Here is a 22,751-nt window from a genome sequence, read left to right as displayed (position 1 = left end):
GGTCCAGGGCAATGATTCCCAACCCTTTTAAGACCTGTGTCTTCTTTTAGCAAATGTTTAAAAAATATACATACGAAATTTTTCCCCCAAACGATTTTTTCCCAAAATGATTCTTGATCCATGAGTTCCTGTAAACTAAGATGATTTTGTCAAACTTTACTCTCTCTAGTTTAAAACTCACTGATGCTGTAGCTAGGAGGGAGAGGACGAAGTTTGCAGCAGGCCTGTTTCAGAATTTTGCCCAGGGTCCTCCTCAGGAGAGTCCTGTCACTTTGCACCGGAGCTAGTCCAATGTAAAGTCAAACTACAACTGTGTTGGGAATGGGCCTATGGTGGGAACAAGGAGGGAGGTAATGGCTGAGAGAGCCAGGCATTCCCCTGACCCGGCATCACACCGGATTCTTGGAGGGACTGCAGTTAGCCAGCAGATCCTTTGGTCAGTATTGCTCACTTCTGGCAATGAGGGATGGGAGAAGCTATACTCGCCCTTTCTTGTTTACCTATGCCATCCTGTGGCAGTTAATAAGGCCAAATTCTGCCAAGCACATAACTTTTATTTAAATAAACGGGTGCAAAAATGTTTATATAGCCTGTTCTTATAGACACAGGGAAACCCACTCTAGCCTCAGGGGCTCCAACAGGTCAGATCGAGGCAGTTGCATCAATGTCCCATCAGGACCTGCCAACCCTCCAGGTGGGTCAGGTGACTGTCCCCCAAGGAAGTAGGTGACTTGGGACGATGGAGCTCTCCTAAGAAGGAATCAGGCTGCTGGACTTGCCGGTCCTTGTTCTTCAGTAATGCAGAGAATGTGCTCCCATATTATTTTAAGCAAACCACTTACCTTGAGCACTACTTATTCTACCAAAAAATAGAAGAGGGACAGAGCTAGAACAGGCCAAGGAATCCAGATTTCTCACATCTACTTCCCATAGCCAAAAATTAGCCCATGCTCAGTGGTCACACAAAAACAGATTGAGGGGAGAGAGAAGGAACATGTCCAGAGGAATCCTTAGTTACTCAAACTCAAGTCAAACTCGCGTGTGTTGTGGCAAAAAATCAGTGGCCCTGCACAGACATGTTAAGCTCCTGCTCTGCTAGGTACTGGGTGAAAACTCAAGTGGAAACTTGAGTAAGAAGACATGGCCTATAGTTTTGAAGAGCTCTTAGCCTACCAGAGTAGATAGACAAATAGATAATTTTAGTATGGTGTAGAAAGTGCTAGGTGTCTGCAGAGAACAGACATTTGGTCCAAGTAAAAGGCTATAGGCCAACTTCCTAGAGGAAAGATGTCTAAGCTGGATTTGAAAGAAAAGTCAGCTAGGTCAAGACAGGTGAGGAGGCCATTTGGTTCCAAGCAGAAACATCAGAAGGAGAAAGGCATGGGGGTAAGGAAGAACATGATGCATGTAGGGCAACTACAAACAAGTTGAAGCTACAAAAAAATGAAATAAAAGGGAGAAGGGGACTAGCGGAAGCTAAAACTTGGAGAGGCACGTCATCATGAAGTCATTGGGAGCCATATTGCCGTACTCAATTCTCCTACTGACAGTGAGGAGCCATGAGAGGCTCATATTAAGAGACTGGATAAGACTGGGTATTTACTACAAGTAATAATGGAAAAATGAAGTTTTTACTGATTTTTTTGATGATCATAACATGACCATGAGTGTGTTTTTGTTAAAGGGAAGATTTTAACACCATATATGAATTCCTTAAATATATCCCTCTAAATCCTGAAACCAGTATTAACTGGAAAGTCCTCTGAGATGCCCAAGGATTTTAAAGAGGGAATTGAATTTTTAATATTTATTTTGATACAGAGAAGTTGGAAGGTGTTGGCTGAAAATCCCACCACTAGATGCCCTAAGTGCAGTGTTGAAGCTCATGGGAATATAACAGCATGTCTTGAGAGGGAAGACCAATTATGCTCACGTTTCCCAGAGGGTGGTGAGATAGGCCCTCTCACTTCATTGCCACGGAGGGATCAAGTGTTATCTAGCCACCCAGAGGTAGGAAGAAACAGAAAAATGATGCTAACTTCCAGTAAGTATGGCTTCCCCTCAAGTGGAGGCGGGTGGCAGAGCTGATCTTTGAGGAGGCCCACCTCCCCTGGCTGGGGCAACTCCTTGCTTCTCCCCCCTTCCAGGCCCCGGTGACTCAGCCTGCCTTCCTGTTCTCTTTCGAGCAGCTATTACCCAAAACTGGTTACAACTTTTCTAGAAAGCAATTTGACAGTATAGAAAAATTTAAATTCATCTTATAGATGTATTTGCATAAATTGTGTGCACAAGAATATCCATTGCAACCTTATTTTTAAGAGCTAGAAGCAGCCTAAATGCCTATTAGTAGGGAACTGATGAAATAGATTATGGCACAGCTGTGCAATAGAATATGAAATATGATGCAGCTATTAAAAAGCATAAAATAGAGCTGGTATGGGTGGCATGAAAATATGTCCAAGGTGTCTTATTATTACATGCAGAAGAAGCATAGGGATTCCATTTGAGGAAAAAACAAGAAGTCCATAGAGTATATATAAGAATATAACAAAATACCTGGGAAAACGCAGACATAACTATTAATAGGGGTTACTTCTGGAGTGTGGGATTGGAGTTGATTGAAGGGTAAGACAGGGTAAGGAACCTGTCTTAACATTTAAGTATTTTTCAAAGTTTTACAATAAGAATTATTCATTTTAAAATTAAAAATAATTAATTTTTTTCAAAAAGCACAGTTCTAATTTTGTTTTGTTTTTAATTTTTATTTTACTTTATTTTATTTTCAGATAATTATAGATTCACAGGAAATTGCAAGAGTAGTACAGAATGGTTGTGTGTACTTTGTACTCCAGTGGTTCCATTTTATTTATCTACAGCACAATATCCAAGCCAAGATGATGCCATCGGTACCATGTGTGTATGATAGCTCTGTGCCAGTTTACCACACGTATAGATTCGTGTAACCACCACTGCGATCCAGATGGAGAACTTGTCCATCTCTACAGGAGTCTCCCTGGTGCCATCCCTTTACAGTCTCACCTTCTTCCCGCTCCTCCTCCCACGCCACCACTAACCCTTGGCAACCACCAATGTCTTCTCCATCTCGATACTTTTGTCATTTCAAGAATGTTACATAAATAGAATTGTATAGTAAGTGACCTTCACTCAGCCTGATGCCCTTAAGATCCATCCAAATTGTGTGGACCAATAGTTCGTTCCCGTTTATTGTATAGTAATATTGAGTAATCCTGTGGTGTGGAGGTACCAGTTTATTTAATAGTTCATCTATGGTGGGGTATTTGGGTTGTTTCCAATTGTTGACTGTTACAGGTGAAGCTGCTATGAACATTTGTATACAGGTTTTGGTGTGGACATAAATTTTCATTTCTCTGGGATAAATGCCCAAGAGTGTGATGGGTGGGTTGTATGGTAAGCTTATGTTTCTTTTTTTTTTTTTTTTAAAGATTTTATTTATGTATTTGACAGAGCGAGACAGAGAGAGAGGGAACACAAGCAGAGGGAGTGGGAGAGGGAGAAGCAGGCCTCCCGCAGAGCGGGGAGCCCGATGCGGGGCTCAATCCCAGGACCCTGGGATCATGACCTGAGCCGAAGGCAGACGCTTAACGACTGAGCCACCCAGGCGCCCCAGCTTATGTTTCATTTTTATGAAATTGTCAAACTATTTTCCAGAGTGGCTCACCCATTTTTACATTCCCATCAAAAATGTGTAAGAGATCCAGTTTCCCTGAATCGTCTCCAGGATTTGGTGTAGTCACTACTGTTTAATTTAGCTGTTTTAATAAGTTTGTAATAACCTTGTGGTCTTAATGGCTAGTGATGTGGAGCATCTTTTCACATGTTTAATTGCCATCTGTAAATCCTCCTTGGTTGAACCATCTTGTCAAGTCCTTTGCCTGTCTTCTAATTGGATTGTTTGGTTTTTACTGTTGAGTTTGAAAGTTTTATATATTCTAGATACTAGTCCTTTAGCAGTCACACAGGGGCTGCTTTTGCTTTGCATGAAACCAAATGGAGGCAGAAAGAATAAGGTTCTAGATTTTTATAATATTCTGTAGTCCTGCTTATTCCCCTATAACTTCTGGCTTCCTTCTCAGTTGATATGGAAGTCTGGTTTATCCTTGAGGAAGATTTTGGTCCCCTTTTTATTCTTGAGATTGGGGTTCACTAGAAACCCTCCACCCTATCCTTTGTCTTTCAGGAACCCAAACTCTCTCCCACTGAAGTGTCTTCTGAGAGGTGAAAGGTACGAGGACTTTCTCCTGTCAAGACTTCTTGCATGAAGACACAATGAGAATTAACAAAGTTGGTGCCCCATGCCCTACGCTGGCATGTGGTCTCTGTGTCCTCTGGAAATATCTACACAGAGAGGCCATCTTTGGGAAGGGAAAACAATCCAGGCATTTCTTGGCAATATTAGAGCATAGACAACCAGTCTTAACATCTCCAGGTTCACTCTGTGAGCCTGGCACCCCACATCCCCTGACTACAAATTGAGCATTAACTCTATGCCAGAGTTATTGCTACAGCTACCAGAACAGAAAAGACCCAATTCTACCTTACTCTGGAGACTCACAGTTTAGCGTGAGAAGATAGATGTGTTGATGCCTCAGGAAGTGAGTGCAGTAACATGATACCACTTGTGGTAGAGTCTGATTACTCACCACACCTGCTTCCTCTTCTCAGCTCACAGCCAGACTTAGTACCCAACCTGGAGATGGGTGTAGTCATGGAGTGAGGTATAGTCATGTCACCGGGTTCTGGTTAATGGAGTATGAGGGCTTTCGTCCTCTTTCATGAAATCCTCCTACATACTATCTTCTGTTTTATTTTCCCATCCACTGGTTGAATGGAGAGGACCATAATGCTAGCCTAGAAGAGGGCAGAGTCACAAGATGGAAGGGGCCCGGGACCCTGCTTGACTAGGATCCACAGCCCAGGAACACCCAATTGGTCTTTTCATGAACATTGAGATTTGGGGGTGTTTGTTCAGCAGTTAGCTTATCTTGACTAATACACAGAACACAGAAATCACAAGTCACTACTCTCTTCCAAAAGCGTTGTAGAGGAGGTGCCTGATTTCCCTTGGGGCTCATCCCACATTGCATCTCAGATACTCATAAGTACTACTTACGTTTACAGATCAGGTATTGCATTGTTGCTTTTTATGCTTGTCCTCATTCATTAATTTTTCTCTTTTGAAATACCCTTTTATCCATACTTGGCTAATAATACTAGCTACACAAAGCTTGAATAGCACAATGCTATCAAATTCCAAATGGCTTATTGCTTTTAGCACCCTCCCCCCTTTCAGCAAATTCTTCTAGCCTTTTGATAACTTAATTTATATCCTTTCCACATATTTATCCAAAAGGCAGCTTTTAAATTCTGGCATGGTCACCCACTCTTCCTCCTGGGCTTTGATGCTACCAGATGCTAGAGCAAAAACATTCACAATATGCCTACAATCTATTTCAATATATAATTCTATCCAACTGAATGTCAAGCATTTCTAAAGAATGCTGTTGGCTGATATAACGTCCCTTGCCCAAGTTAAGGTTTTGATTTGAAATTGCGTATTGGAATGCCTTGTGTTACATTTTGCCCCCAATTTATAAATCTATCACAGATTCTCTCTCCAATCTATCTTGCCTCCTTAAAAGATTAACCATTAAGAGTAGAGTTTAATGTGATATCTTTAGAAAGCAAATGAAGAAAAATATTTTGCTTTTGAAAGGGAATGTACCCTCAGGCAAAAGAAAAAAATTCTCTGTCTCTTAATACACGTTGGGAACTGCCAGTTGTCATGCTTACAGCTTAAGATGGATTAGGATTCCATCACTGATCATCACATAAATTCTTATACTTATAACCTTACATCTTCGTCTGCAGCCAAGCAATTAGAAAAAAAAAACAAAACAAAACAAAACCCTTGTGTTTGGATATATTAGAATGTGTGGAGCCTGTTAAAAGTACCAGCAGTTTCTTGAAACAACTTAAGAGAATTTTTTACTTAAGTATTTGGCAGACCTAAAGTGTATCCCCAAAAGTATACTAAATTTCTTCTCATTTGTGGGTGGAGGTAGAGGAAGAGGACCATTTGTGATCATGATTATTTAAACACAAAGTAAGTCTCTTTCTTTGATTATATTGTCTTAATGAAGATGTTTTTAGGAAGTCAAGATACTAGTTTTTCCTTTGAGATGGTTATTTAACCATAGACTTTAAAAATTACTTTTAATGGAGTTTCTAAAAATTACCAAACCAAGTGTGATATTATCAGTGATAATGCTTTTCTTTCAATGGTAATCAAAAAAAGAGGATATAGTTTACTTGAGCTTTATAGTGACTTTGCATTTCTCTTAGTTTGAAAAAGGAAGAAAGACTTTCTAGAAAAAAATTACAGTTAATTCCAATAAAGTTTATTCCAAAGTTGCAATAATTGGTATACAATGAGTTTACAACACATGAGAACACTCACTTGGAGAACTATCATTATACTTCACTTTCTTCATTTAAAAGACTAACATTTAGCACCTACTCACTCCAGCTGAATAATCAGTCTTTAACATCAAATGAGTGGTTACTTCTGGGTTTCAATAAGTGGGGGAAATTATCTACTCTCCTAATTTCCATAGGGAACTTCTGAGAATTGATAAAACGTATATATATAAGGTGGCTAGGTATTCTTGAACATCGCCATTGTTTTTAATTATTCATTCATTCTTTCAAGTCATTAATAAATATTTATTGAGCGTATACCGACTTAGGAGCAATAAGCACTGAAAATGAGACAGTGTGAGGAGCTGCGAGAACACCCAGCTAGGAGTGGGGAGGTGCAGCTCATCTAGGTCCTGTGGTCACGAGGAGTGACAATTGAGTAGAGAACCTGATTTAGTGACGGAGAGAGCCCATGTGGAGAACTGGGAAAACAGTCCCAGGTCTAGGGGAAAGCATATGGAAATCCTTGAGACAGGAATGAACTCAGGGTGTTCTACAAAGAGGAGAAAGCTAGAGCTCCGTGGGTATGGGGGAGCACAGTAGGGAAAATGTAGCTGGGTTAGGGTCACCTAGGGCTTTGGATCAAGTCAGAAATTGGGGTTTTGTTCTGAGAGCAACCAGAAGCTCTTAGAGGGTTTGGAGCAGGGTCTTGACCTGTTCTTATCTACATTTCACACCTATCACTCTGGATGTATTTGAAGAAATGGCTTTAGGTGAGCATAGATACAGGGAGATACGGTTAGGAAGTGATGGCATGAGTCAGATGTGGGAGGTGAGTGAGGTTGATTCCTAGTGTTTTTTGTGTTGAATGAGGGTTACATGTCCTGGGAGAGGAGTGGTTTGGAGGATGGTAATCTCGAATTTGGGTCTCGGCAGATTTTAAATGCCTTTTACACACCTAAGGGGAGAAATCCACCAGGGAGTCGTATGTGTGAACTCTAGGGCAGAAGGCCAGGCTGAAGATAGGAATTGGGGGTCATCAATGTTTATAAGGGATTTAAGTCATAGACCTCAGTGAAATCATCTAGGGAGAGAATAATGATAGAGAAGATAAGAGGCCCAAGGATGGACTTAAAAGTCAGGGCAAGGCAAAAGCCAGCAGTTGAGGAAACTGAGAAGAGGTGCCCAGTGACTTAAGAGGAAAAGCAAGAGGGCTAGAGGTCCTCCAAACCAATGGAAACCGAACCTATTAGTATCAGGAAAAAATATGATGTTGCTGATTAACATACATTCATGTATAGGTTCTGGTGAGCCCAGTGAGTATGGGGTCCCAGCCTATCTGGGTTCCAGCCTTGACAGTGACCCTGAATTAGCCTAGCTTCAGGTCTTGGCCTCACCTAAATGGTCCCCCTGTTGAGGTCAGTCCTCCCTGCTAAGTCCACTCACCCTCCTACCCAGACAAGTCCATAAGCCTCTGCTGGCTCTGTACCTCCTCCCTCTCCACCCCCCCACCCCACCCCCGCTGCTGGAGGTTGGGGGGGCAACACTCTAGATGAGGTGTTCAGTTCCGCCCTGGAGCCAAGATCTGAAGGCTGATAAGCAGTCAGTCATGAGAATGGGTGGCCACAGGGGCTGGTCAGCCTGAATCCCTGAGGTGAGAAAGAGCTTGTCCAGGCTGAAGAGCAGAAAGGAGGCCAGCACAGAGCATTCAGGGTGAAGAGGAGAGTGATGCCTAGGTCCCTAAGGGTGGAGGGAGGTCTTCACAGGATTTAGGTGATGAGTGACTTGACTTAGTGTGCAGCTTGCTTGAAGTGGGGTGAGGAGCTCCTTCCGTCCTGCCTGATGTGGCCAGCAGAGAACCAGTGCAGCAAGAAGGCACCCAGCACCACTGGCCCCTTTTCTTCCCGAGGCCCAGCCTCCCTTCCCCTGGTTGTCTCAGTCAGGCCTGGCATCTCCTTCTTGGGCCCAACACCAGCTGGCCTCAGGAGAGAGTAGGGCATCAGCCCTTCACAGCTCCGTGTGACTTTCAGTACCCCGCTAAAGGAATGTGGCTTAAAACCCTGGGGTCTCATCTCAGTCTGTAGTCAGAAGTCAAACACCATCTCCTAGAGCTAAAATCAAGGTGTCAGCAGCGCTGTGTTCCTTTCCAGAGGCTCTGGGGGAGAATCCATTTCTTGGACTTTGCTAGCTTCTGTCATCTTCCTTCCCCTAACTCGCCCTTCCAAGCCTATAACGTCACATCCCTCTGAGCCTTCTGGCACCGTCACATGTCCCTCTGTGGCCAGCACTGGGGGAGGACCCCTGAGGTTAAGGACTTTGATTAGATGGGTCACTCCCGGCAATCCAGGCTCATCGCCCCCTCCCTGGGTCCTGGGGGGGATTAGATCCTAGACATCTTTGCCATCATTCTGCCTTCCACAGGACTCCTAGATTTTAAAAGATCAAATACAATGTGTGAACTGTTGGGATGTAGATTCAAAAACCAACTTTAAAAAACATCTTTGAGACTATCAGGAAAAGTTTTACATGACCTGGGTATTTACATGATAGAAAGGAATTGTTCTTAATTTGTTCTTAAGGTGTGATCATGGCATGTGTCTTATCTGATACCCAGTTTGGAATCCTTCAGGAAAACATGAAGATATATGAAACCAGATTGGCAAAATACTGATCATTCTTAATCTGAGTGATAGGTGTGTGGGGGTTCAGTATACTATTCTTTGTACTTTTGTGACTGTTTGGAACTTTCATTTTAAAAAGTAAATATATATATATATGAAATATATATAAAATATAATATATATGTATAAAATCAGATGTCCTTAAGAGGCTAAGGAGACCTTTGGGATGGAGGTAAAGATCTATCCTGGCCCCCTCTCTGCTGCAATCTGACCACTAGGGATGGCCACCAAATGCCCCAAGAAAAGAAATCAGGCTTCTGCATGCCTCACCCATTGAGGGAATCAGCAAGGCCTGCAACCCACCTGCCTGTACTACCTTGGACTCTATTTCAGTACAACCAAAAGTTCAGAATTAAACAGAACTTTATAGTTATATTGTTTGACCATCACTCCCTATTGTTCCCAACTGCCCCCTACATCCATGCAATCCAAGAGCACATTAAATGCAGTAAAAATTATGAAATAACAAAAAAATAAGAAAATAACAAAAAAATACAAAAAAAATATGAAATAACTATACATCTTTTTCAATCACATACTCAAACCTAACTGGAATTTCCGGGGAGACAGAACAGTGTGTGCCCACGTTCGGGGCAATGCTTCTCCTTCTCTTTGGAGTAGAATATCAAAGAACCATGAAGTCCCAAAGGGACCTTTGGAGCAGGGCAGAATTCAGGCACCATTGCCCTCCAGAACCAGACTCTCCTTGGGTGGAAGAGACTCCCCTCTGGTCCTCTATTTCAGGATGTGCCACCTGGAAGGTCTCGGGCAAAGTCCCCACTGTGGGGTATTCTGGGTAAGGTTTCCCAGGCACTTTCTTTGTAGACCTCACACTGGCCCAGGGAGGGGGGAAACACTATTTACAGACCCCAAAGATGACAGAAGCCAAAACCCAAATGTTTGACATTTCAGCAAGTCATTAGCTATCATCTGTAGTCCGTGGAGGTAGACTGTGGGACAGGAGGACCTTGTCTCACACAAGGGATAGAGACACCCAGCTCTGCTTTCCTAGGACTGTTTGTCCTACAGCATATTGGCCGCAGAGCCTGCGGGTGGGGGTGAGAGGGGTGTGTAAAAGGAGGAGAGAGAGCCTCATAGGAGAGAAGCTTTAGAGGATGCCCTGAAGTAAGGAAGAGCAAGCAGGAGCAAGATGCAGACTCAGAGAGTAGAGAATAGAGAAAACAGAAAGCAGAAATGTGTGTGTGAGTACTTGTCTGTCTTAAGGAGCTTCAGATGGAAGCTGATAAATAATCAACCAAGGAGTATTCCTTGAAGATGTTCTGTAAACACACTGTGCTGATTCCCAACAGGAAAATGGCTCTGCCAGCCAAGAGCTGACCAACTATTTGAGAGACAGGACACAAACACATTGAAGATAGCCCTCAGTCCAGGGATGCAGATGGCAAGGGCCGTCAGAAGTTCATAGGTGGGAGACAGGCTGGGAATTGGGGAAGTCCACCCTGGGAAGATGAAAGACTTCAGGAGCCAAGGTGTGGAGGTAAGAAAACTCAGATGTCAGACAAGAGGTAGACCCATCAGACCAGGGCAGGAGATCCATGTGGGTGGGGCTTCTGCAACGTTGGTGTGTCTCCAGGCCGACTGGCTGGGGAGCTTTTGATAACACTGACACCTGCCAGGTGTTCCCGAGGCTGGTGACCAATCACATACTCTATTTCAGGATGTGCCACCTGGAAGGTCTCAGGCAAAGCCCCCATTGTGGGGTCTTCCTGGGTGGGGTTTCCCAGGCATCACCCTCTGGGAAACATGCTGTAATGAAATTGCAATAAATGAAGTTGTAGAGTAGAATGGGGCCAGCTGATGGATGCCAGGCCAAGGATACAGAATGTTATTTGGTGGCTGGAAGTTATTGATGGCTTTTCATTAAGGGGTAGGAATAATGTTAGAGTTCTCTTAGGAAGAGAAATGGGTAAGCAATGCACTAGAAAAAATAATAGAAATATATAAGAAATGGGACATAAATGAACATGGAGATAGAGAGTATAAAGAATTTTATGACTGGATGTTGGTCTCAACAGAGAAAGGTGTGATATGCCTGGGTGGTTCAGTCAGTTAAGCGTCTGCCTTGGGCTCAGGTCATGATCCCGGGGTCCTGGGATTGAGTCCCACATCGGGCTCCCTGTTCAGTGGGGAGTCTGTTCTCCCTTTGCCTGCCACTCCCCCTGCTTGTGCTCTCTCTCTCTCTCTGACAAATAAATAAATAAAATCTTTTAAAAATTAAAAAAAGAAACAATAGAGAAAGATGTATAATAAAAGCTCTCATTTATGGTCCAGGCATTAACCCCAAGAAGCTCAGAGAGGTAAAATAACTTGCATAGACACACAGCTGGTCTACAGTAGGGCTGGCATTTTAGTCTAGGCCTGACAGACTCCAAACACCATGTTCCCCACCCTTCCTTGTCAAGATGACACGAAGAGTATATTAGTTTCTCTTGTTGCTTTGACAAATTACTAGACTTAATGGCTTAACAACACAAATGCATTATCTTAGAGTTCTATAGATTAGAAGTCAGATAGGGATCTCCCTGGCCTAAAATCAAGGTATCAGCAGTTTTTTGTTTTGGCTTGAGGGGAGAATTGGTCTTTTTGCCTTTTCCAGCTTCTAGGGGCCACCTACATTCCTTGGCTTGTCCCCCTTCCTCTATCTTCAAAACTAACAACATCACTCTGACCATTTTTTCTTGGCCATATCGTCCTCTCTCACCAAAGCCAGGAAACATTCTCTGATTTTAAGGACTCCCGTGATTAGATTGGACCCACTTGGATAATCCAGGATAATCTCCCCATCTCAGTGTTTATACCTCCATCTCATGTGCAGAATCCCTTTTGCCATGTGAGGTAACATACGCACATTCTGGAGGGTAGGACGTGGACACTTCCGGGGGGTGGGTGGGTGGGGGAGGCATCATCCTGCCAAGCACAGAGTCACACTGCCGCCGTTCATGGATGCCTGCCTTTGTACCCAACAGCATGTTGTGGTAACACGCCATTACAGAAGGGACTTTTTGTTGGACAGCGCAGGAATTCTAAAAGGAATGAAGTTGGTAAAACAAAACCAGTGTGGTTAGAGTAAAACATGGCAGCATGGATACCACTGCTGATGTTTGTTCTAAACGTACCGTGAACATTCCTCAGCACCGTGAATGCTGCTTTAACTCTGTATCATTGTCAAGGCTGACAGATACATGTATCATCCAGTGTAAGAGCCTGACCGTGGAATAGAGATGATGCCTAAGTCTGTAGTCTAAGTGCCCAAGTTTGTACTAATTCCCCTAATTCTAGAGTCAAAATACCTGTTCTCTGCTTTGGTAGACTGTCTAAAACCTGCGTGTCTTCAGACCACCACCGGCCTGTTTTTTGTTTTTTGTTTTCACAATGAGTAGCCATCACCTTAGCAGGCTTACATCCCTTTGTTACAACAGTAAGCTGTTCATAAAGTACCAATTTTATGGAAATTACACAAACCAGTAGGATTATGTGAACATAAATGGAAAGTGCAGGCTATATGAAATTGTTAGAATCGGGGCAGCAAATGGTTTAATTAAAGCTCAGTGTAATCCTTTTTCATTTTCTTTTTAAAGTCCTATCATTGATTCATCTGAGATGTGGTAGACTGAGGATCCTATTGTAATGTGATACAATTTAGAAATACAATTTTCTCTTTTCGGTTTCTTTTATTTTATAGAAAGAGAGGCTTGGCGTTTTGTTATAGACCTTTCAAAGCCAGAAAATGGTAACTTAGGAATGTTAAAATTCACATTCTTTGGGCAATAAGCCTTAAGCTTACTGAAGAACCTGCTGGTTTTCAGTCACTGAAATAATTCAATAGAGAGCCAGTCTCAAAGATTGTTGGGACAAGAAGTTAGGGGAGTCCTCAACTGCAAATAAAGACGTTTGCCAGTTGAAGCCTATCATTTTCTCATTTAAGAAGACCTATTTAGTGAGCTGCATATATGACCACTATGTGCATTCCAAAACGAATCTAGCAGTTAGAGTGCTCCCAGGAAGAGTTCCACATGAGCAAGCACTTCAGGGGAAACAGGTAAAACAAAACAAACCTTGAACACTCACTTAAAAATGAAGGCCACATTCAGGCGTGTGTGGTTGCCATTGACTTTAATGGGAACAGCCTGTCTGTTTCTGGGATTCAGGACATAAAATCGGTGGAAAAGTGTAAAATGGGGGAAAAAAAAAAAAGGAAATGAAAGGACCCATCAGGCACTGTGTTTAAATACTACAAGAAAAACAGTGTGTCATAAAGGGAGGAGTTAAAATTCTCATTTTTGCTAATGAGGACCATTGTTGTCTCTCAAAAAAATGCTTTAATGCTGTTACATTTAACTCTTGAAGACGGAAGCAGAAAGAATAGGCACTGGTTTCAACACAATTTACTAATTGCTGATTAACGAGAGAAAAGTTAGAAATTGCAGAAATGGCTGGGAAGACTCACCTCCATTCTGCAGACATACAAACACACACACACGCGCGCGCGCGCGCAGACGTGCAAACCAAGACCAACAAACAGGCATGGAAAGTATCTTCCTGGCATCTTGTTTCTGGCATTGCTATAACTACGCACAAAACAAGTGATCCATGAAATGGTAGCGACATCTGTTCGAGAACCTGTGGGGCTTTCCTCACAAAACAGTTGTAAAATCTGTTGGGGACCAAAATATTTCTACGTATCTATGTAGATGCTTTCTTTTAAGGGAAACACACACACACACACACACAAATGGATACAAGTGTTGAGCTGAAAAGACAGGAATAAAAAAAGGAAATGTCATCTACTTCTTTAAAAATGCTTCTTTAAAATTTTTCTCCTTTCAAACCAAGCTACATGAATTGCCTTGAATATACCTTTTTTTTTCTTTTTTCTTTCTTCTTTTTTTTTTTGAATCCCAGAACATGTAAATGGTCATAAAGCTAAAGTTCGAGATTCCCCTTGGTAGACTGCGGTAACATCCACTCGGATGCTGAGTGAGTTTGTTTTGATTTGGTAGGAAACATTTTCTGACCTTGGTAATGAAATCATTGAGTTGTCTATTTGTTTATGGCTGGAGCCGCATGGAGGGTTCTGGGTACTTATGTTAGTGCATCTTTGAAATTCTCAAATCCACGGTGTGTGGGAATTTATACAACGTGGATTCAAGCATCGTTTCAGGATGTTCCTCATTAAGGCACCCAGATTTACCTCCTTCCCACGATTCCCCAACATTACTTTGCAGTGATCACATAGCAAACTGTCCAGGCTGAGGAGCTGAACTGAGACAGTAGGAGCTGAGCCTCTTCTTACCTATTTACCCTCTCAGTAGCTCCTTAATCAGGCTTTAGATGTCTCTCCAAATGAGAGTTATTTGATTTTTCCCTCACTCCAGTGTCCTTTACTGTTATGTAGCATTTTTATAATCTGTTCCTTTTTTTTTTCTTTTTAAACAACTGGCCTCTAGCAAGTAACAATTTATTCAGTTGGAATAGTTTAAACATGGAGATTTTGTTGATCTTACTGCCTTCCGGACAGACTTGGATGTGCTTAGTAAAATGTTTTTGTGGACTGTTCAATTTTAGCATTTGTTCGCAAAGCCATTCCATTATACATTGTTCTTTGAAATGATTGATAATTGAGTCTTGCTAAATGAAGGGGGCTATTTTGGGCATTGCTGCATTGTCCTCTTCTCGGAGCCATTTTGCTGTAGAAACTGAAGCACACCCATCTCACAGATGGAATTTTTTCATCTGTAAATTATCCTTTCTGGGAAAGCAGCGGCCGATGAATTGGGGGTAGGGTTGGAGCTCCCCGGTTGAGCTCATGACAAGGGGGAGAGGAAGCGGCAGGACCAGGGTTCTATTAGCGCCTGGGGGAGGAGGCACATGGTCGGCAGCCCCTGCCCATCTCGGCTTTCCTAAACATATTTGGCTTATCGCTCTCTATAAATCACTGCCGAGCCCTCCATCCTTTCTTGGTCCGTTCACCTTTGCAATCCCAGCACCTCCTCTCGCTGCAGGACCCCACAGCCCACAGTTCCAGGCAAACCCTGCAGCTTGTTTTTCCCTCCTGCTGGCAACCCCGTGCAGGTGAGGAATGAACTCTTCTCAGAACAATAGAGGGGAGGGGAGCAAATAGAGTGAGCAAGACTTAGGATCCTCAGAATGTTAAGAAATGAACAGTCAAGTTACCTTGTTTGGGAGTCGTTGGGTAATTCTAAGTGACAAAATAACTCCTATAGCAATTTAATTTTAGCCCAAACTACAAGTGTTAGAGAAGCGCTGAACGAGGTCTCAGAAGTCAACCCAGGGACCACAAGAAGGCTCGAGACTGGTGGCTGACTGTGGTCCCCACAATAAACCTCTTCTCTAGAAAGTGGGGATAATTATATGAATTTACCTCCAGTAACTATTGTGGGGAATCATTCATAGAATGAGTGCGGAGGAAGGAATAAGAGTGATCTGGAAATACGATATTGAAAGAAGTCATGCTGAAATTGGCTAGGTTTGAAGAAAATAAAGGGATCTGGTCAAGAATGTGCGCTGGGTCCAAATCTCTGCTCTGCCGTTAACTACCTGTGTGACCTCAAGTAGGTTACTGAATTCCTCATGGGTAGGACCCACCTGCAGGGCTGTGGTAACACCTGATATCACTCAGGTAAAGGGCCTGGTCTCATGACTATGGCAGAGTGATGTCCATCAAATGGAAGCTATTGCTTTTTACAGAGAAGATAAACCGTCTTCATTGTCTTCTATAAATTAGTAAGAAGTCCTGTCCTATTTCTAAGCAATTGTATTCAGGGTTATCAATAAGATGTGGGTTGAATTATCTCATCAGATAAATAAGGGAATATTTTTTGGAAGGCTTTAAGCATACCTTTGGAGGGAAGCAGCCATGCAAGAATTCTGAAAATCCGTTCGTGGCATTGAGTGAAAGAGCATGCCGCCATTCCAGCCTGCAGTACATTCTCTGAGTGATGACAGGCATTTTGAAAGTGCACGGGGACCTGCCTGACATGTTGATAAAATCATCCAGGAGATTTTGCAAGAGCTAAAACACCGAACCTGCTCTCTGAGACCTGGCCTGCGTCTCATGTGTGCATCTCTTGTTGGATGGAACAGAGCAGGTGTCACTGGGTCCTAGACTTGGTGGAGCAGGACATTTGGTTCCAGGCATTCAGGCAACAAGCATTCCAAAAACAACTAGGGAAAATGGGCTACAGTTAGCCTATGAATGACTTTTGAAAATTGTTTTTAAAAGTTGTTTTTGGTTGCCATTTTGACCTCGTTGGGAATAAAGCAGCACCAAGAAGCCCTGGCGCTCTTGTGTGTCTCATTCAGCAATTTTCTGAATCACATGGAAAATTTAAATTTGGGGGTACTGAACAGCCCTCCACAATAGTTCGTTTGGGAAGAAATTGATAAAAATTAGCATTCCTGACAACAATTCACAGACTAAAGGATCAGAAAAAAGAAGAGTAGTTCATTTGTTCAAAACTGTTGAATATACTAAGACCTGTAAGTTCATTAGCACCATCCCCCATCCCCCATGAAGTTGGGCTATCTGGAAAGGTCAGGCATGGACTGGTCTTGAGAGCTCAGCAGTGAGTGGGCCCAGTGCCTCACCCCATACACGCATATGTAAGGCAGGCCTCCAGAGCTCAGGTTCATGTCACGAGCCCGTGGGAGTGTGCACACCCACAGGGCTGTCCACAGTGAGGTACCTAGGAAGTCCGTCCAGCACCCCAGCATTCCAGGACTGGAAAGGACCTCAGGGGTCACCCAATTGAATGAATCTAAAAATGAGCCACATCCCTCTGCAGATTTCTTCTGGGGGAGAGGAATTGTCCAAATCTGGATTTTTGAGAGTCAGTTTACTTTTTGAAAGCCACCAAAATTACTTAAAGCCAAATCTAGTGAATAGAGTACATGGTCAGGACGGACAAATGAAAAAGAAGGTGGGGCCATAAGATGACAAAACTGGTTTGCTCGAGTGCCCCACAAAGTGGTTCTGAGAGGTTAATTCCAAAGCACCTAGAGGAACATCGGCTTCTCACACTGCTGCTGTGGTCACAACCTCTCCGAGGGCAGAGAGAAAGCTCCTGTCAGATATTTATGTATGTATGTATGTATGTATTTTCACGCCAGATCTTTAAAAGTGTGCCTGCTTTTTGGCCCAGAAATTCAATTTCTAGGAATAAGGAAATTATTGAGATGGTACACAAAAATTTTAACCATTAGAAAGCTGGATGCAGCGTTAATAACAGCCTCAATATTGGGAGTGTCCGGAATGTCCAACCGTAGGGACCGGCTAAATGGAAGAGGCCATATCAAGTCAACACACTGTGCAGTCAAGCAAAAGGATGCTACTGACATGTCTCTATCGACTTGCAAAACTGCTCGTGTTCAATGAAAAGAACAGGTTATAAAACAGTGTCAGGATATGATCCAGGTTAAAGTGTGTGCATATGGGGAAGGGATAGGAAAGCATATGGAAAGACATTATACCAAGTGGTAAATGGGTGGGTGGGACGGTGAATATTTCCACGTTTCTTTTTGGCTTGTACCTATTATGATTGTCCTGTAATGAAAACTATTTTTATAATAAAAAGATAATAAAAGGAAACATCACAGAGAGGAGAAAGAGGTTCTACTATGCTTAAGGAGGAATTACGATGTACCTATATTCGTTTGTGAGGGTTCTCATAACAAAATACCACAAACTGAGCGGTTTAGTCAACAGCAGTGTATCTTCCCACGGTTCTGGAGGCTGGAAGTCCAAACCCGAGGTGTTGGTGGTGTTGGTTCTCTCTGAGGGCTGTGAGGGAGAATCTTCCAGGCCTTTCCATAGCATCTGGCAGTTTGCTGGTGATCGCTGATGTCCCTTGGGCTTCTGCTGTATCACTTCAATCTCTGCCTTCCTCTCCACATGGTGTCCTCCTCGTGTGTGTGTGTGTGTGTGTGTGTGTGTCCACACCCAAAGTTCCCCTTCTTATAAGGACATTGGCCATATTGGATTTGGGCCCACTATCCAGGAGGACTTCATCTCACTTAAATCTGCAATGACCCTATTTTCAAATAAGGCCGCAATTTGGAGGTACTGGGGGTTAGAACTTCAACATACAGATTTTTTTTTTTTTGGTATGTGGGAGGGACACAACTCAAGCAGTAATAGTACCCTGGTGAGATGGCCGCACTGCTTCTACCCGACTGGAAATAGCGCTTACCTGCCAGCTCAGCCTGCGCCGGCTGCTAAATAGTATGAGCAGGGCCAAGACCGGGAGCAGTGGGGTCGGCCACTGACATCCCTGCTCGATTGTCTGTAAACCTAAAACTACTCTAAAAAAATTGTGGCTATTACCTTAACAATTAAAGTCAAAAACTATATTACAAATAATGACATTTACAAGGGATCACATGCTTAGTCAGCTACCCAAAAGGGGACTTTGGCAGATAAAAGTTTGGGAAACTGCAAGAGTCAGCCCTTTTTCAAAGGCAGTTGAGAAGATACAGATGACCAAAGTGTGACCCAGCAGGATCTCCAGGATTCAAACAGCCCGGGGCCGCTCACACCTATCCCAGACTCAACAAAGCCCTTCTAATCGAGCTTTAAAGTGGTGCGGGGTGGGGGAGGGGAAGAGGAACCAAATTCTTATTCGAAGAAATAACAATTTGGAACGTGCACAAGAGTGTCAACAAGTTATGTAGATCTTATCAGCATCGCATTTTTGGTGCCTCCCAGCTATCCAGCGAGCCTCCATCAGCCTGTCCGCACCCTTCAGCGTCCCACGCATGGCGGGCATATCAACACCTCGGGAGGCTCTGCTGTGGCCAGGCCTGCCTCCCCTGGGCCCCCGAGGAGCACACATTTTCTCTCTCCTCGCAGAATACCATCCTACCATCCCCTCGGTATGCACAAGGGTCTTGGGTCCTCTTCTCTGCGCACAGCCCGTGACTTGGTTAGGGCTAAATATAAAACTGAACAATACCTTTATGCTAACTTTGGAAAGAGTACCTCAGTTGGGAAAATCTGATGTGCTCACATCTGAAAGGTAGTTTCAGTACTGTGAGGAGAAATTATGCAAAGTCGTTGTCTAAACTGCAATCGGCTTAAACTAGGTGTTTTTACATTGGCAGATAAAAACTTCGTGATTTTACAAAATTGTGGATGAGGGACAGGGCATGAGACTTTGGGGATCCCTCTGCCCACCTACTCCCTCCACAGAAATAAAGCCCTCGTGGTATATGCATTGCTCCATGATAATATAGCCTTTCAGATGTAAATTTGCTAAATGATGCAAAAAAGCGTTTATTTAGACCAATGAAAATGATAGTCTTTACTAAACATCTCAGCTCTCTTTTACAATTACCTGTTTATTAACATTAAAGTCAGTGAATGGATCTCCTTGTTTGTGTGTTTGTTTTCATTTTTAGGCAGCTTTAAGTGCCTTGAAACAATTTTCTGAACAAGGACTGGATCCAATGGAAGGGGCAATGAATATTGAAAAAGGTTCTCTTGAAAAGTGAGTAAATCTTCTGCTGTATTCTTACATTTCTAATTTTGTAACTGTACAGAAAAATAAGATATAGATGACAATAAGGTAAAAAACCCTCAGGACAACAATATCTATATCTTACAGAGTTATTCATAACACAATTAAGTGTAAATAAATGAGAAACAGTAGCATATATGGTCATTTTCATTTCCCATAATACATCTGTGAAAATTTTAATCTACTAACTGATCATTATTTCTGCATTTTAATGCCTTTGTTGGAAATATTATGTGAGTTTTGTTGGCTATAGAGACTTGCACAACTCTCAAAACATCGGTTTTGGCTTCATACCACTGAGCTTTCTTCTAGCTAAACCATTTTCCGAGGTACACATTTTCACTCACACTCCTGCTAAGTTGTGGGCACAAGAGAGAGAAAAGGAAAAGCAGCTGAGAAGAGGTATTCCCTCCTCTCGACCGCATTTTGTTTTTCACGGTGTTGTGGAGACACAAGCCAGCATTGCCACCCGAGCGTGGCTCCCAAGGGCTGCAGAGGCGAGAAGGCAGCTGGAGCGAGTACTTCGGAATCCAGCTCGTGGCCCTTTTATGATATTGAACGTCAGGTCTTACCTGAGAGACTGAAGTTTAGGTCTCTCTTAGAGGCCCAATTTATACTAGAGAAATGGAAAGCAGTTGCATTTCCACGGTGGAATCTGAACTCTTTCCAAGCCGTTAATAATTGCAGGTGAGATTTCAAAACACACATTAGAGGAGATAACATTTTTGAGAATGCAAAAAAAAAAAAAAAAAAATAGATAACCCAGCAAGTAAAAACCAGATATATTGATCCTCCTGTTAACAGCCAACAGCACTTGGTCATTAATATGTAAACGGTGAGAGCGTGAGAAGAAAACATTTGGTAAACAGACCTGGCATTTGAAGTTGTCTATAGATTGGCAACCATTTATAAGCTAATTTAATCAAAAACATTTCCACATGATCTCATCAGTAGACTATCTGAACATAAATATTGTTGTTTCACTTTAAAATGTCACTTTTGTGGTGACCTTTGAATCCTGTGTGCCATCTGCTAATAAACATGTCTGAAGACGTGCAACCCTGGGCCTTCAGCTCTTGTTAATGTATTAATCTTCCAGACAAGCCCAGCATCTGGGAGAGAAAGCGGACAATAACCAGACACACCCGGGCTCCATCGCTCAGGACTGCAAGAAATCAAAGCCGCTCATCTAGCAGCTCCCAGACCCGCGGCTGCCACCGCATCCTTATAAACCTGTCAGCACGCATGAGGGTGTCTGTGTTCAAGGAAATGGATGACTAATACCATTATCTGAGTCTTACGTGAAGACAACACTATTCTAACACGAGAGATAATATACATAGTACTGTTTACTCAACTGGGGGAAAATAAAACTTTGAGCGTTTCCCTTGGAACTTGAGATCAGATCATAACTCATTGGCCCAGAGGCAGCAGAAATCTGATCCTGCTACTGGAGCTTAAAATAACAGTTAGTGAGAAGTGTTAGAAACAGAGGTAAAAATTTTAAATGATTAATAGAGAAATTGGGTTTGGTTCTGTTGTTATGATTGTTTTGTCGTGGCGCTTGTGTTCAGTTCTACTCTCTCTCTCTCTCTCTCTCTCTCGTTTTAAATAATGCTTGATGATTCAAAGATTAACCAATGACGTGCTGTGGAATGTGATGGTTGTTGTCTTCATATAGAGTCACGCGGTTTCTCTTTTTATGCCGATATTTGTAATCTTCATCCTGAGTATCAGTATGAGTAACTTTAAGGCGCACGCCTCAAAGATGTATGCAAACAAGCAAGGTTTAAATCAGGTCAGATATTTTATTTAAAATACGAAATCACGTTAGGAACAACTAGTTTCAATATACTCCAGGAATCGAGCGAAACCAGCCCGCTGTGGGTTCTGAGCTCCGTGACACGAGGAGCCACTAAGGGGGCGTCTTGCCTCCACACACCATTTCTCTGGATTCCACGTTCTGCCGTGGAAATCGCACCCAGCCTCATCCGTGTGTCGTAGCCACTCACTGTTTTGCCTCGAGCGTGTTCTTAGTAGCTGCCTCTGGACTTGGGACGGTGAGCAGGATCAAAGAAACCCCGTCCGCGGCGGGCCAGCGCGGGCCCGGCCGAGGAGCCGTCAGCGTCTTGCCGGCTTGTAGCCAGCCACGCTCGGGACCAGCATGGTGGGATCCGGCGTGCCCGAATGCAGTAAAAATGTGGTCGGTTTCTGTGTGAAGTGTTGTCATTGCTCTTCTTTCGTGCCCTGGCTCCCCTCTCTTGAGTCGCGCCGCCGCGAGCCCCGGGCCGGAGGCCGCCCCCCAGCCTCGTCTTCCTGGGCCGCGCGGGGGCCTTGGCCGGGGTCCGGGCCCCTCGCGCCCGCGCAGGGCCGCCTCCTGGGTGACTAGGCAGCCGGCGTCCCCTCACTGTTCAGCCTTTCTCCGTATTGATTCGCCCACGTTGTGCAATGAGAAAACACTCTATGGCCTCACGGCTCGACCCAACATGACAAGAGAAATATAATTATGTAAGATTTCGTAAGCAAAACCACCACAAATCATGATCGGGCTGACTCACACGCGACTGGAGAATAAACAAACAGCAACATAAGGAAATAACTCGAGGGTTGTTTTTAATGAGTCCCATGTGGGGAAGTCCGCCAGTATTGGGAGGGCTGGGTGCCCTTGGAGGAAATGGGTTTTGTTACATAAAGCTGGGTGCTTGTGGCAATAGCAGCACGTTTGTAAAGCTGGGGAGGGGTCGCAAGTCAAGCCAAGCTGAGCAACACCGCCCTGCTGCCTAGCACCAGGGCGCGGAGGGCCCTGGATCGTTCCCTTACCAGGGGACAGGCTGTCTCTTCTGCTCTGCCTTTACCACCTGAGTAAGCTTAGGCCCTCGTCTGGCTGGGGGGAGGGCCTGGACACAGCACTGCCTCAGGCCGGGTCTTTAAAGTGGATCTTCAGTTTACCAAACACAATAAACACGGACTACCTCCTGCAGCCCACGGTCTGAACAACACCAAGGCCGTCAGGGCTGTTGGAGAGGGGTGAGCCCAGGGAACAAACAAGCTCATC

At 43.6% G+C, this 22,751-nt stretch overlaps 1 protein-coding gene across 10 annotated transcripts in view; it reads left to right on the top strand.

Annotated features, from left to right (window-relative positions):
• The window catches only part of STAU2 (staufen double-stranded RNA binding protein 2), a 305,943-nt gene extending 283,930 nt beyond the window's left edge, over positions 1-22,013 (top strand). For 4 of the 10 annotated variants that reach the window (XM_032421652.1, XM_032421656.1, XM_032421657.1 and 1 more), the window contains exons 12-13: positions 19,578-19,666; positions 20,796-22,008. In XM_032421652.1, coding sequence (XP_032277543.1) covers positions 19,578-19,666; positions 20,796-20,889 — 183 coding nt within the window. In that variant the 3' untranslated portion in view covers positions 20,890-22,008. Of the gene's footprint in view, positions 1-19,577; positions 19,667-20,795 lie in introns of all 10 variants that reach the window. The other 6 variants (XM_032421654.1, XM_032421653.1, XM_032421655.1 and 3 more) reach the window with 4 other exon arrangements.
• Positions 22,014-22,751: the final 738 nt, after the last annotated feature.

The sequence above is a fragment of the Phoca vitulina genome, unplaced genomic scaffold, assembly GCF_004348235.1.
Source record: "Phoca vitulina isolate PV1807 unplaced genomic scaffold, GSC_HSeal_1.0 scaffold25, whole genome shotgun sequence".
NCBI classification, from domain to species: Eukaryota; Metazoa; Chordata; class Mammalia; order Carnivora; family Phocidae; genus Phoca; species Phoca vitulina.
Note: the sequence above shows the minus strand (reverse complement) of the source record. Positions and strands in the feature narration are given on the sequence as shown.